The following is a 15,309-nucleotide window of genomic DNA, read 5'->3' as shown; positions in this document are numbered from 1 at the left end:
CTAATGCTTAAATCTCCATAACATTAATTTTTTAAATACCAAAGTCCTTACGTGAAACAGTTCTTTAATTTAGGCTGAAGGCCTAAAGAATCTTAAGGCAAAACAACCTTAATTTTTTAAAAATTGACTAGAAGCCATACAAGTACAAACAACAAGAACAAATATTTTTTTAAAAAAAAGCCAGTATAACCTAGGGCGCTCAAATGTTCGAGGGTCGGCCTGGAATTCAAACACTAACGCTCTCTTAGGCTAGACAGGCAGTCGGGCCACCCATCCACGATCCAACGACAACCCAACTAACCGACAGGCAACGGATCTACTGAGAAGATTACTTCCACTTCACCTGACCAGGGCACAACAGGGAATTCAACGAAACAACGTAGAAGATATTGGCGCCCACTACCAATTATACATGTAGCTGCCAAACTACACAACGTGCTGGACAGCAACAACACGATGAGGAAACTACACTACCTGAAATTTACGTCAACGGCCAGGGCAGGTAACCAGAACTAAAACGGACACAAGGGAGAAGATTCCGCTGGTGCACTTCAATTCAAATAACCGAATACAGCGAAACTCCGCTGGAGGGTGGCTAGAATTTTCCAACTTGAAAACCATGTTGTTGCTCGCGGGAATATCCCAACAGCCGACAACGAACTCCAAACGACACAACGGAACAGACTTGACTTGCTGGTAGATTAAATTAAAGTCAACTTTCGAGTCGAGGGTCGGTGAGACACGGACCTCGTAGCAATGGGAAAAGCCCCACACATTCCAACACCACGTAGAGACCGCCAGTACCCGGCCAAACTACGTCCCGCAGAGAATTCCTCGCTGCTCCACGCCAACCGACCAAATCGTCAGGCCTGGAAACGGTGAAAGGACCAAATATATGTCGGCCGATGAGATGACCAACCAAACGACCAAGCAACGGTCGTCCCACTTCAATCTCCCTCCGTTGGGTAGTTCATGTGTGTCGCCAGCGGTCGGCGAGCACTTGCTATCGGCGCCTCCCCGGTGCTCCGTCTCGGACTTCACGGCTGCTGCACCCGGACTGCACTGCTGGTCCATCGCGAACTAATTCCTAGACACACGACGACCCGGAAATACTACAGGTCGTTCCAAAGATGGTATGACAGTGCACTTAGCGATACGCGCTGCTGTTGCCGCTCACGGGCAAGTAAGTCAGGAAGTTAGTGACGCCAGTAAATGGAATAAGAAAACGAGGCAGCAGCACCGTAATAAAAGATGACAAACAATAAATTGGATAAACGCGAGCCGTGCACGGCTCAGAACTTTTCATTTATTTGTAAATATGTTGAAACAAAAACAGACAAAAGATTCCTATTAGTTACTCTACAACATTGTTTCAGGAGCCAACAAAAAAGGAAAAAGCTTTCTGGAGCTCAATTTCGTCATCATAGCTAAGCGGAAGACAGAAATAAAAACTCACAGGTTTTATTGTGATTTTTTAAAAGTAAGTCTGATTATTAATGTCAAGAAATGCTTGTCTATGTTACATTGGCAACATCAGGATACGAACATATGAAAGTGCTTCAAGATAAATAGATATGTTACACTCATAGTCTTTCTGATACTCTTAATGATAACACTAATGCAAGCAAGGTATTCCTCATGAACCTTATGTGTAAATTTCTTTCCCCAACCAGCACAAAATGCTTTGGCGAAAGAGGAGGAAAAACTTGCACAAGGGCCACACAGGCAGTTTTACTCCAAGCTTGTACATACACATTACAGAAGTTAGTGACGCTAGTAAATGCAATAAGAAAACGAGGCAGCAGTACCGTAATAGAAGATGACTAACAAGAAATGGGATAAATGCAATCCATGCACGGCTCAACCTCGCCCACTCAAATATCAACCTGGGGGTGACATAGCAAAATGAAGTTAACTGGCAGCTCCTTAACGAAAGCAAGACAATGGGCATGAGAAAGCCGCAAGCAAGATGTTCGCTCTGACCTGTCCATGCAGAGGGAACACGCCCACTGGCTAACGACATCCCTGCACCAGGAACGGACCAAAGTAAGTGCCGCAAGATAACTAATTCAAGTCTCATTGCTAGGCCAAAAGTGAAAACGAGACACCCGCTCGAAACGAACCAGGCAGACGAACCAAATGCCAACAGGCAACCCGACATGCCTGCACTGAAGAAGGTACTGAGCTAAGTCTCAGAAGATGACAAGAAAAAAACTATTCGCAGTTGAGAACAAAAACAGCTATCAGAACTAATGCATTAACTATGCCCGCACTCTATCCAGTTATCACTAGGTTGGGTTCCATCCAAAAGACAAATAGTGTTCTCAAGGCCTCTAATAGCCTCAAACAAGAACTCAATTGCCGCTCCTGTCTCACGCACCATCCGGAACACTGCCCTCAATTGATTGGCACCTTATTGCCAACTTGTAAACAAGGTGGTCTTTTCTGAGCAGGCTGATCCCCGGACACTGTCTGACAGCCATTATGGTAAGCACCTGAAACAAGTAACAGCCAAGACAATTTGGTGCCACAGAACACAAACGAAACAAGAGTGAAATCGAGCGCAACTAGAATGGCAAGCACAAGCACAAACTACACTCTGCTACCAGTGAGACGCCCCACTTACCCTGCAGGACAGGAAAGTTAGTTTAAATTGTGGAAAGGGGCCAAAATAAGGGGCGGTAAGTTACACTCAAACATACAACTTTATTATTTGATCAAACATTAGAAGACCCCAATTTTTTTTAAAAAACACACAGCTGGGACTTAATTACCATACCAAAAGCCACTTTAATTTAAAAACGGCTGATGGTCAATAACTTAAAATGCAAGCATAATCAGAAATTTAAAAGGCAAGCCTTATCTTACAACAGTTCTTTATTTAGGCCTGAAGGTGCAAGAAATCCGAGATTTTCAGAGCAAGCAATTTGAATTCTAAATTGTCTGAAAGCCCAACACTTAAGGCCAAACAACATTAAATTTTTTTAAAAAAAAGGCCTTACGTAAAACAGTTCTTAATTAGGGGAAACTCAACCAAAACAGAGACTTAACAGGCAAAGCCTTATCTTAAAACAGTTCTTTTGTCAGTCTGAAGGCCCATTGAATCAGACACTTCAAGAGTAAACAAGTTAAATTCAAATCAGCTGAAGGCCTAATGCTTAAATCTCGATAACATTATTTTTTTAAATACCAGAGTCCTTACATGAAAAAGTTCTTTAATTTAGGCTGAAGGCCTAAAGAATCGTATGGCAAAACAACCTTAATTTTAAAAAAATTGTTAGAAGCCACAGAAGAACAAATAATTAAAAAAAGGCAGTACACACAAGGGCTCAGAACGTTTCATTTATTTATAAATATGTTCAATCAAACATAGACTAAAAATTCCTGTTAGTTACTCTACAACATTGTTTCAGGAGCCAACAAAAAAGGAAAAAGCTTTCTGGAGCTCAATTTCTCATCATAAATGAGCGGGAAACAGAAAGAAAGACTAACAGGTTCTACTGGGATTTTTTAAAATTAAGTCTGATAATTAATGTCAAGAAATGCTTGGCTATGTCACATTGGCAACATCAGGATCCGAACATATGAAAGTGTCTCAAGACAAATAGATGTGTTACACTCTTAGTCTTTCAGATACTCTTAATGATACCACTAATACAAGCAAAAGTATTCCTGATAAATCCTCAAGCAATACAACAGTAGTTTGACTATCAGTGATGGCCTACGGCTGTGGCATGCTAATATTAATATTGATCTTGTCAATACTTTAGTTAAACCTGATTGTATTCAGGTCATAATCACAATTTTCACGTTAATGAGGATAGAACAAAATTTGCTGAGATTTACTGTTACAAAAAATTTTCTAATGGACTATAAATTGATATAAATGGTTTCATTGCTCTTTTTCGAAAGAATCATTTTATTCTTTCTATTGTAAAACGTTTGGTAAAAGTGTAAATAGACTGTCTGATTTGAATTTTTTCATATGGGATCATTCATCTAACTTGGAATACATATAAGATGATCAAATTCCACAATGAAAATGTGTAGGTATTAGTGCAACTGAATAACATCCTTAAGACAAAGACTACTATTATTCAGAAGCAACTGAGACTTCTAGAGTAAAAAACAGCACTGGAGTGACGTATCAGAAAGCATTGTGGCACTCATCAAGTTCTTATAACACAATATTTGTTTATTCTAATTTCGTCAAAAAAGTGTTGAATATGTCAATGGAAATTTTGTAAAAGCAGTAGAAATGTTATATTTTGATTGTGTGATGTGGGAATGTATTTTCAGAAATGAATCAAAATTTAATTCACGTTAGATGTGTATGGACTTCTAGTAAGGAAATTATATTCAAAACTGCGCAACTCCGATGGGAGGTATGTAAGTACTGAGATGTAGGCGAGTGATTAGCGTGCCACTCATGCCTTATTTGGCACAATGACAAAAAATCAGATTTTTTCCCATCACATTAGACTGCACATCAGACATAAGTTACACAGAAAAAAATAACAGTAATGCTTAGATATGCTTATCTAAATTGTAAAAATAAAATAAAGACAGGTATGTGAACACTTTATTAGCTTTTGTCCGATTATCAGTTCAATTGGCAAGAGATTATTAAATTTACTTAGAATTAATTTTCTCAATTAAACCACAAAGTTCCAAATTTGTGGAGACAAGGTTCTGATAATGGTTTGAATATATGAGGAAAACACAGTGGTAGCAGAAAACATTTTTGGGTATCAATGAGCATGCAGTTTATGTTCCATACTCAGCTAATAGTTTAAATTTAGTAGTAAATGATGCAGCATATATTTCTCGTGAAACAGTCAATTTCTTTGGCTTAGTTCAAGAAAAATACTTTTACCTTTCATCATCTACAATTAGGTGAATGTTAATCTCCAGACATTTAGCAGTGTTAAAATTGTAGGCGATAAGTGCTACACAATGGTCAAACAAAATCAGTCCAATCAAACTCTGATGATATCACAATGAAAAAAATATTTACTGCTCTGTTGAAAATATTAGAAAATTCAGCTGGTTGGGACTGCATCACAACTCACAAAGGATATTTGCTTGTTTTAAACATTTGTAATTATTAATTTATTTGTATGTTCAAATCTGGTTCGACATTTTGAATGATACTGGCAGTTACAACGCAGGCCCACTTAAATGTTTCAAAGAGTTTCATTAATAAGTTCAAAGAATATCATACAGATGAACACTTTGAAATGGTGTTACAGCAAGCTGCGAAAGTGCCACACAAACTAAATGCAGAAGCAGATTTCCTCCAGTAGTTTTACTTTGTGGAAGAAAACAGACAAAATTTCAGTACAAACATCATGTTGAAATTGCATTACGCCCCAAAATAAATTACGATGTTGACATTACTTTGAATTTTAGATCAGATATTAATTTCCTTAACAAATATATTTGAAAAGCTAAACACTTTAGAGAATATCTATAGCTTCTTTAGTAGTACACTATTTAGCTATCGTAAAGAAGAATTGAAGAAACATTGTAATGATTTACATCTGAACCTTAAAGATTATTTGAGCACAAAATCTCATATTGATGGTATTCATTTGTACGAAAAAATTAATTCTCTTAATTCTCTGAAGCTATGCTATCAGTCTTGTGAGCCACATACCATTCTGGAATATCCTTTTACAAATTATTTAACATCAACTTTTACCAACACAGCAATAGTGTTAAGAATACTTACGACGTTCCTGGTTAAAGTTGAGCCTGGTGAAAGATCTTCTTAAAATTAACATTATAAAGATTATTTAATATCAAAATGCATCAGGAAAGGCTTGTTAATTTAGTTATTATTTCAATATAATTTGAGATCTGAGATCATCTGCATCATAGGCAAACAGTAGAAGCAAGAATGGTTCAATTAAGTAAGTCAAAAATTATCTGCTGTGGTGACATCACTCTTCTTAGATACTTCACTGACTTGTGTCCTTGTCTATATTATTGCTATGCTATTGTGGTGCTTCTTTGACATTTTAATCCTAATTCCTCCATTTGTCTTCCTTTTTTTTTGCAAATAGACCATGGCTACTCCGTTAGAAGTTTGCCCGAACAGAGCAAGCAGTGCTCTGGTTTTTATTATCAGAAGGTGTATCGATTGTCACAGTCCATCAAAGACTTTCACCACAGTATGGTAATAGTATCTTGCCACAGCAGAGAGTCTATGAGTGGACTGCAAAATTCAGAAATTGTCACACAGCTGTTACACACGAGGAAGGAGACAGACAAGCACCCACTAGCACAAAATGATGACAGCATTGAGCATTAAAATCCTAGTAGTTAACTACTGAAGCATTCACAAGAAAGTGCCGATCTTTGAAGCGCTACTGGAAAGCAGGAAAGCTCATATAACACTAGGGACAGAAAGCTGGTTAAACCTACAGTAAAAAGGTCTGAGAATTTTAAGTAAAACTGAAGGATAGGCTACTGAACAATGGAGGCAATGCATTTGTCATGGTAGACAAGAAACACACATCAGTCGAGACAGAACTTGAAACTGCTTGTGAGATAGTTTTGGCAGAACTCAGTATCAGATGTAGGCATCAAATTATAATTGAATCCCTTTATTGACCAACAGACTCATCTTATGATGTAGCTGAAAACTTATGAGAAGACCTCAGTTTACTAGTGTGTAAGTTCCGTGATCATCCTGTAATCATTGATAGAGACTTCAATCATTCAACAGTGAACTGGGAAAATTACAATTCTGTAAGCGATCCTGTGAAACATTGTTAAAAGACTTCTCTCAAAATTACTTACAATAGATCGTTCAACACCCCACTCGTGATGGAAATGTATTATATTTAAAGGCAAGAAATGGACGTGACCTCTTTGAGGATGTCCACATCAAAACTGGCATCAGTGACCGTGAGGCAGTAGGGGAAAGAAGATTGGCAACTTGCTTTAAATGTTCAGAATTGTTAAATTGTGCACTTCACAAAACGAAGACAACATAGTATCCTATGACTATAATATCAATGAGTCACAGGTGGAATTATTTAGTTCATACAAATACCTGGATGTAACACTTTGTAGGGACATCCTTCAGAACTAGTTTTAAATGATGACTCTAGCAATATACTACAACCCCATACATTTTCTCCCATATGAATCATGAGGACAAGATGAGATTAATTACAGCTCATACAGAGGTGTTTAAACAATCATTCTTCTTGCTATCCATACATGAATGATATGTAAACTAACCATAAAAACTGTGATAATAGGAAATACCATTTGCCATGCACTTCACATTGGTTTGCAGGGTGTAGATATGAAAGAAGAATTTTTATTCTGGACGTTACATAGAAATGGATGGTAAAATGTTTTTGAAATTAGAGGTAGTATGTTGCACATCATATGAGTTGAAGACCTTTAATTTTTCACATGTCAGAATAAGTATAAAGAGTTACAAAACAGAAGAAACTCAAAAGCATGATTCAACAGTGCTGGAATTAGCCCTTTCATTCCCAGTGTTGTTCCTAGACAACACCAATTAAAAGTTGTATTACACAGTATTATATGTATTGATTCTTAAAGTCGCCTTGTCATTGAGGGATGACACGCTTCTAGCAAGAAATTTTGTTAATTGGTGATGGATGCACCCTCTTCAGATGCATTAACATCTTTGAGTTGGAGGACATGTTATATTGCTGTCTGCACATGATTCTTAGTGTGGCGTCTTTACTTTTATTTGACCAGTGAATTCCTATTTCTTTGGTTCTGTGCTGAAGATTACTGTTGCATAATTGCTCTGAGAAATAACAGCTGAAGCAATAATATACCTTGATAAAAATATGTGATGACCATGAACTATGCTGAGACTAGAAGGTTAATAATTCTACTGTTTAAAAAATAGTATCCTATTTTTGCTGTTTATATTGACAAAATGAATGACAAACTGAGATCTAATTGTTAGATGTATTTCATTTGCTTTGTTTTAGATTGTGCTGTGACTTTCCAACAAAATGGACCTTGATTACAGACTAAAACTTTGAAAACTTATATGTACTGTAATTCTTTTTTTATGGCAGCAGGACATTTAGATTTAGAAAGAAATGAGCACTGAGAAATTTCTGAATTTGAGCGTTTGTAAGCACTGGCAATTTGCAGAAATTAGAGATTTCTCTAACAATACTGATAATAATGAACTAGTCAATTTATGTGAAAAAAAAATGTATGCTACTGACATAGCTCAGAATGTTGATTTTTCCAGTAAAGTTAATTCAAAGCAGCCCCATTCCTAAAGTATCTACTGGCAGTCTATCAGATGTAAATTCGTCTGTAACAGGGACTATTACTATAACCTGTAATTTATCTGATAATTCACCTTCTCCTGAGACTATACGTACACAACAAAGAAATAACATCTCCCAACAAAAATCTCTAAAAAAACACATATAATCGTACAAAAGAGTGGATATCAAGAAAATAAATTTTGAATCGCCAAATATTACATGATACAATTACCTCCTGCTCCCTCCAAGAAATTTAGAAACTCCTCGCATAGATTTCAAAACATTTGTTACACATGAAATCTATATTCAGAGCATCTTGTATACCCATCAAAGCGATGGAGATGTATTCGACTGTATGGAGATCAAAATTGAACACCTTCTGGAAAATTTACTCCAAATTAGACCTGTAAAAATGCAGCCACCAAACAGTACTGGTCCTTGGCATGTAGATACCCTTCTAGTGCAGATAGAATGAGTCAAAACTAAGTTCCAAAAGTTTATCAAGTGTTTTCAAACAATGGGTAACATCAAACAGAAACGAAGAACTTATCCAGAACATGAAGAACTAAATACAGCCATTGCTTAACATTATTCTTCACAGTATGAATGTAATTCCTGCAGGAGAATACAATTCTGTTGATGAATGGGTTGTGACATTCAAAGGTTGCAGCTACATGAAACATTCGAAATAAACTCCACAGATGGGGTTTCAAGATTTTCACGGATGCAGGTTTATCTGGAATTATGTACTAGTTTCGTTCTTATGTGGGAAAAGGTACATGTGGTGATTTTGGACATTGTTTCTCTGTGGACATAGAAGTGGCACTTTGTTAAGATTTATCTGAAGGACATAATTTCAAAGTACTGTTTGATAACTGGTTCTCATCCTAGCAATTTGCAGTAACACTACAAGATATATTCTGTGTTGTCAGTATTAGGCAGGACTGAATGCGGAAATGTCCTTTGGTAAATGAAAGAGATCTGAAGAAAGTGGGACGTGATAGTAAAGACTGGAGAGTTGGAACCAAGTGTAGCCTCTCCGTAATCCAGTGGAATGATTAGTAAGCCATAAATTTCATTTCATCACATGCTGCCAGAGAGCAAGAATCGAAATGCAAAAGGTGGTATACTACAGAAAAACAGTCTGTTTATGTGGTCAAACCATTTATTGTAAAACAATACAACACACAAAAACATGATAAAGATGATATGCTTCTGGAGCTGTGTAAAATTGATGTGTGATCTCACAAGTGGTAGATATGAGACTGGTATTACTGTGTCTGATGGTAGCAGTCTAAACAGGTAGCAGCTGGGTATTGTATGGGTGACATCAAGGACAACTGGTGAAACCAGTGAGTACTCACTGATGCAATTTCAAACTTTTATGTAAACATGTTTGATGAAAACTGGAAAGTTGATAGGTATAAAAAAGGGGAGACTTGCAGTAGTGAGAAGAATCTAAGGAAAAGAAAGGTGTGACTATCAACAAACCCAATTGCTAATGCCAGTTATGACAACATTGGTGACAGGTCAGAATATGTTTTCAAGCAAGGAAACGGAAAATTTTCTGCAAAAGGCTTCACACATATCACACGTGGAAAAATGTGCTGTACAATTGTGATCTTTGGCAAAAAAAGAATTGTTTCAATTACTATCACATGCAGTAATGCGTATTTGGAGAAACTTTTGGAATCTTTATTTCATTTGTCAATTTTTCACAATGTGTGTAATTTTAACGTTTCATTGACGTTTATTTCATTTTTGCACTTAACAATGCCAAAAATAAACATTTCGGCAAATAATATGTTAACTTACGACAGATTTATAATATTTTCCATGTGTTACGATGTTAACTTATTTCAGATTTATAATATTTTCCCATCTGTTGGGTTATTATGTTTCTCATTTCATTTGACTGTCTACTCCCATCGCTTTTCCTAGACAACATTACATAAAATTAATATTAAAGAATATTTTTGTATCCGTGCTTTGTATTAATACTGAAAAAACTGAATTTTGGTTTTTCCATAGCTGAATTCTTAACGTGGGAATAAAATAGTTAATGTTTGAAAAAACAGGAATTTTCGAGTTATGTCCTGAAAGCTGTATCGATACATCGATCTTCTATCGATCAGTAGCTTGGTTTTATTTTGAAAGAGTGCGGGTTGATTAAGTTGATGTGCAATTTGTGTATTCTCATTAACTTATAATTGTTGTAATCTAATAAAGTTGATAACATAAGAATGAAGAGTTTTGGAAGCCCTTTCCAGTCGAAAACCGTCTTGTCGCCTAGAGTTCCAACTTCAGCGTCATCAAGTAGAAGAAGCTCCCTGTTGCCGGGAGGAAACAGAAATGTCTCGTCGTAAGTCAATACTACTTACAGCATTCATTTTGTCATTCACTTTATTTTTCGCTTTCATTCTTTTCTTTTATCAATCTGTCCTTGACAAATATATTTTTTCTCGCTTCTTATTCGACTATGTTTCAAGAATACTAAATGACCCAATAGCTCCAAAGAAGAGATGTATTTAGAGCCGTACCAATCCAAAATAACAATTATGTAGCCATAATCTAGTCGTGTCATTAAATACAAATACTGTGCTTCAAATAATGGGTAACAGTCCTGTCTTTATTCATTATATTATTTCTGCCACAACTTTCATTTGCTTTCACATTTAGGCCTAGAATCAACTTTGTAGGTTCCAGCATTACAGCTGGAGATTAGCTTTTGCTGTTACTGCTAAATACTGAAGATTTTTCTTTGTTCTTGATGTGGTTCTGTGCCTTTCTTGCTTTCTTATCCTTCAAACATGGTCAAAATCGTTGGGTTGTTGGATCATTGCTTTGTCCTTAGACACCACAAATATTTGAATACTAAGTAGGCTAGTCACCAAGTTGTTAAGCGTCATTAGATCCTTTTGTGTTCTTAACAAATATGTGTCTTGATTTAATTTTAGTAGGATATTTTATTTTCCTGCAGAAATAAGGGTTTCTAGTAGAGAGTTAACACAATTATTCACTTCTGCTCATTAACAAGTGCATGTGGACTGTCTTCAAGATGATGAAACATTGGTAATGCTGAAGATAGTAGCTATTAAGAAAAAGAAAGAGCTTAAATACATCACTATTTTCTTTCCTGTGTTTTTCAGGAGGTACAGTATTTCTGGCCAGTCAAATCAGTCTATCCAGATTGTTTGCAAAACACCGTATCATACAGTTGAGAGTTTTGGACTGTCACTTCCTGTATTGGTGACCGAAGTGCTCACGTTTTCAGATAGTAAGTATCAAAAATAATTATGTACGTGCAAAAAAGTGAAACTTTTTCCCTAGAATTCCGAATATTATCCTTTATCATGAAAACCTTTTTGGTTTTGGTGCTGAAATGAAATTTTGTTTCTGTCAACTTCTGGACAGAAGCTGTATATAATTCTTGTTTTTATATTCCTGAAAATCTGGGATTGGAACTTTCCCCCCCCCCCCCCCCCCCCCATTATCCCTCCTGAAACACATTCTTTACTTGTTTTAATTTGTGCTGTTTTGACTATTTTTTGTAGTGATGTGGAACTATAATTAGGCGTAGTATCTGCGTTGTTTTGCAATCAGCAGGAATTTATCTGACTGACTTGCTCATTTCACAAAATTACATAATTGTTTTCTTTTCCAGGATCAACAGCTGCAAGTGTGTCCATGTCAGCAGATGGGTGGGCGTGGTTCGTGTGTGGACGTCGTCTTCTCATTTGGCAGTATCGCCAGCCCCCTGGTCACTCTCGTCCTGCAAGCAGTCAGTGCCAAGAGCTAACATTGCCACCGAGTGATCTTGCACACAGAGCATCTCTAGTTTGTGTTTTTACACCCCATGGAAATCAGGTACATGAAACACCCATTGACTGTAAATATATGTATAATTCATATTTATGTACATATTTTTCAGATGCACTATTTTCTTCTTAGTATTTACCAACTAGTCAATGTTGAGGTCATTAGACCTTTTTACTATCCAGAGTTCACATTTGTGGTAGTTTGAGGTGGTCATTTTACTGTGTTTGCAAGATGGCTTGCAGTTCCTGTTACCTTGTTGAGTGATATTGTAGAATATAGGTACATTTAACAACATAAAAATTGACAGAAGTCACAGCCCAAGTAGCAGACTTGTGCAGCATTGAAGCTAATGAAATGTAGTGTGTCAGATTTTTAATTGCTGTTATGGGCACTCAGGAGATTAAAAATTACTTGAATCCTATGAAATAAGGTCCTGTCGATAGTGTCACCTCACATTAGATGGAACCACGTGGTGGGCCAGTGTTTGATAAAACACCACATTAAGTTAAATAATACTTGGGATTATCCTGCATGTGTGGGCAGGTTCTGCTGTCTAATCCATGAAAGCCAGTGAGAAGTCTGTAAACACACAATTTACTGTGCAATAACAAGTGACACTAAACAGTTAAACCAGTTTCTTTACAAACTATACCTCATTGGCTTCCTATCCATAAACATGCCATTGCTCTTGTGGAGGAAAGAGTATAATAGTACTGAAAAACCATGGTGTTGTATGGAGTGACAGTGAATAGAGACAAGATGAAAAGGCGAAAATGTTATTGTAAAGGAGAAGCTCTATGATGAATATTGATTGGGAGGGGACCAAAGAGCAACATCATTGGCCCTTTCGGATTAGGGAAGAATGGGGAAGGAAGTCAGCCATGCTCTTTCATAGGAATCACCCCGGCATTTGCCTGAGCGATTATTCATATAATTTTGAAACTCATCCCCGTTGATTTTTGAATGAATTATAAGTTGATTTTTGGCTGTGTGTATAGTGTACATGATGTCTCTACCAGGGGAATCCCCATCACATCTAGAAATACTTTCCTGTAGAGAAATGGGGATGGTGCTATACGAGCTGAGTGGAATAAAGCCGAACGTGTGAATGCAATCGCTGTTTGTGGTTGACTGGGTCTGTGTATGATCAGTGTTGTTATATTTACTAGCGAAATCCATAGATTCAGACTACAAGAGTGGAAATAAACGACTAACCGGAATAACAGGTAAGAAAGATTATGTATTACCTTCCTGGTATATCCAAGAAAGTGGGCGCTATCAAGTATTGTCACAGTTTGGAAATATCATAGATCCGGGACTAATGCGCAGAGCAGTCAGAGTTATAGTGGGAAAGTGGGTAGTCTTCACATGCCCGGTGTTTACATTATTTAGTGATCTTGCTGCTTCCTCTTTGTTCAATGATCTCATGTCAAATGAAAACAACACAGATTTCTGTGGCCAGAAGCTGTCAAGTGAATTAAAATACATTCACATAATTACGGAAGGCAAAAATTTGTTATTCATTTAAGATTTTATTTTATTTCCACCTTACTGACTGGCAAGCATTAATCCCCTTGCAGAACAATGAAGTTATTTTTGTCAATTTGCTAAAGAAATTTGGCTTTTATTAATCTTTTCTGCTGAGGCAGTCAATGTATTTGAAACGAAGTGTTTAATTCCACAATATTTGCTAGTTTCAACTGTTTGCTGCATTTCAAGTGCACATTTTCGTCTCGTAGCACGTGGGGCATTATGCCATAATAAAGAACGAACATGAGATAATACAGTAGTGGTACTCCAAGAAAATTTACATTCTGAAAACCACACTGAAAAACTTATATCATCTGGTCAAGGACTACTTCATTGGGAATCTGGACATATGAATGTGCGTGCACTTTAAGTATACACTTTAAATGTACACGTTCCAATGCTCTTGAGGTATCCTCCGATGTCTTGTTTCTTTTATGACATAACTTGAGATCTTTTAATGTTTTACAATTACGAACATATGGGCCTCCTATGTCATTGCAGCTGCGCAAGCACGGTGGCACCTGTCATCTGGAACTCTCTGGCAACTGCTGAAATGAACCTATTTCTAACAGGTCAAGGGGAAAATATTGTGAATGGTGATTTGAAAAGCATTACTTTCAAAGTAAATTTCCTTTTATGCAAGTTGAACTATGTGCGAGAATGTATGATGAATCACACAGTGTTTGACTCTCATTTAAAAATCAACTTTTTGATAATGAGCCATTTAGAAAAATTTTGAGCCCAGCAGATCAGACATTTATTGTTATTAAAAATTTTACTGGCACATTTGTGTGATTTATCTTAAAGTGTAACACACACAAAAATATCAACATTATTTGTGGAAGCTTCTTGCAGTTTATTAGCCTCAGAGGCCAATATTATATGTGAATGCTTTCCTTTTCTTGTAGTAACACCATGTATATCAATTTAAACCATTAACTTTTCTTGTTTGTGTGTTCGCGCTACTTAACATTCATGCTGCTAATTGGCTGACTACTTCACATGTCGTATGCTCTAAATATCCACCGTCATTTGCTGGCAAGATGACGTGACATGAGCTGTGACTGGCTTCCAAAAGTGCATCGCAGTCTTGATTTCAATGCTTGGGAAAGTAACATGCGGTCTTTGATGGAATTAGAATTTATACTTTCGTAATACAAAAATATGTAGGATACTTGTTGCTTCACATCAAAGATCTTTCCAAAAGGTGTTTTTTTTTTTCACCCTGAGTTTCATTTTTTGAAGTGCCGGGAAATTCTACGCCCTTGTATAAAATCATAACCTTTCAAAGGATTGATAAGTTTTACAGTTTTGAGGGAACTATACTGTCACTTAACCCAGAAAATGTGTGTTTTCACCTGAGATAAAGTGTACTTTTAGTTGCGAAATCCGGGAAATTTTTTTTCCTTGTCTGCGTATACACCCTGCTATAACATCCACGCCCCTATTTTATAGTCAGTAAAATATTATTTTTTTAAGTATGTGATATCTTGAGAGATAAGTGTGTTGTCAGAGAAACAGTTTGGTTTTGATAGTGCAGAGATGGTGTAAGAGGATCTTCACAAACCATGGAAAATGGACTGAAAACAATGATACCTTTTAATTATAAGAACAATTATTATTATCCCTGATTTTTTGTTGCTTTCTTCTTGTTCGAGTAGTCATGATGCTAGCA

The 15,309-nt window shown here is 36.6% G+C and overlaps 1 protein-coding gene across 2 annotated transcripts in view; it reads left to right on the top strand.

Moving 5' to 3' along the window:
• The first annotated feature begins 10,391 nt into the window (after window positions 1–10,391).
• LOC126348812 (nuclear pore complex protein Nup133) overlaps window positions 10,392–15,309 on the top strand; it is a 119,223-nt gene continuing 114,305 nt past the window's right edge. The window contains exons 1-3 of one of the 2 annotated variants that reach the window (XM_050002386.1): window positions 10,392–10,647; window positions 11,435–11,562; window positions 11,950–12,152. In XM_050002386.1, the coding sequence (XP_049858343.1) occupies window positions 10,529–10,647; window positions 11,435–11,562; window positions 11,950–12,152 (450 nt within the window). In that variant the 5' untranslated portion in view covers window positions 10,392–10,528. The remainder of the gene's footprint in view (window positions 10,648–11,434; window positions 11,563–11,949; window positions 12,153–15,309) is intronic. The other variant, XM_050002387.1, reaches the window with a different exon arrangement.

The sequence above is a fragment of the Schistocerca gregaria genome, chromosome 1, assembly GCF_023897955.1.
Source record: "Schistocerca gregaria isolate iqSchGreg1 chromosome 1, iqSchGreg1.2, whole genome shotgun sequence".
NCBI lineage: Eukaryota > Metazoa > Arthropoda > Insecta > Orthoptera > Acrididae > Schistocerca > Schistocerca gregaria.
The sequence above is the reverse complement of the archived record's forward strand: the minus strand, read 5'-3'. Positions and strand labels throughout refer to the sequence as shown.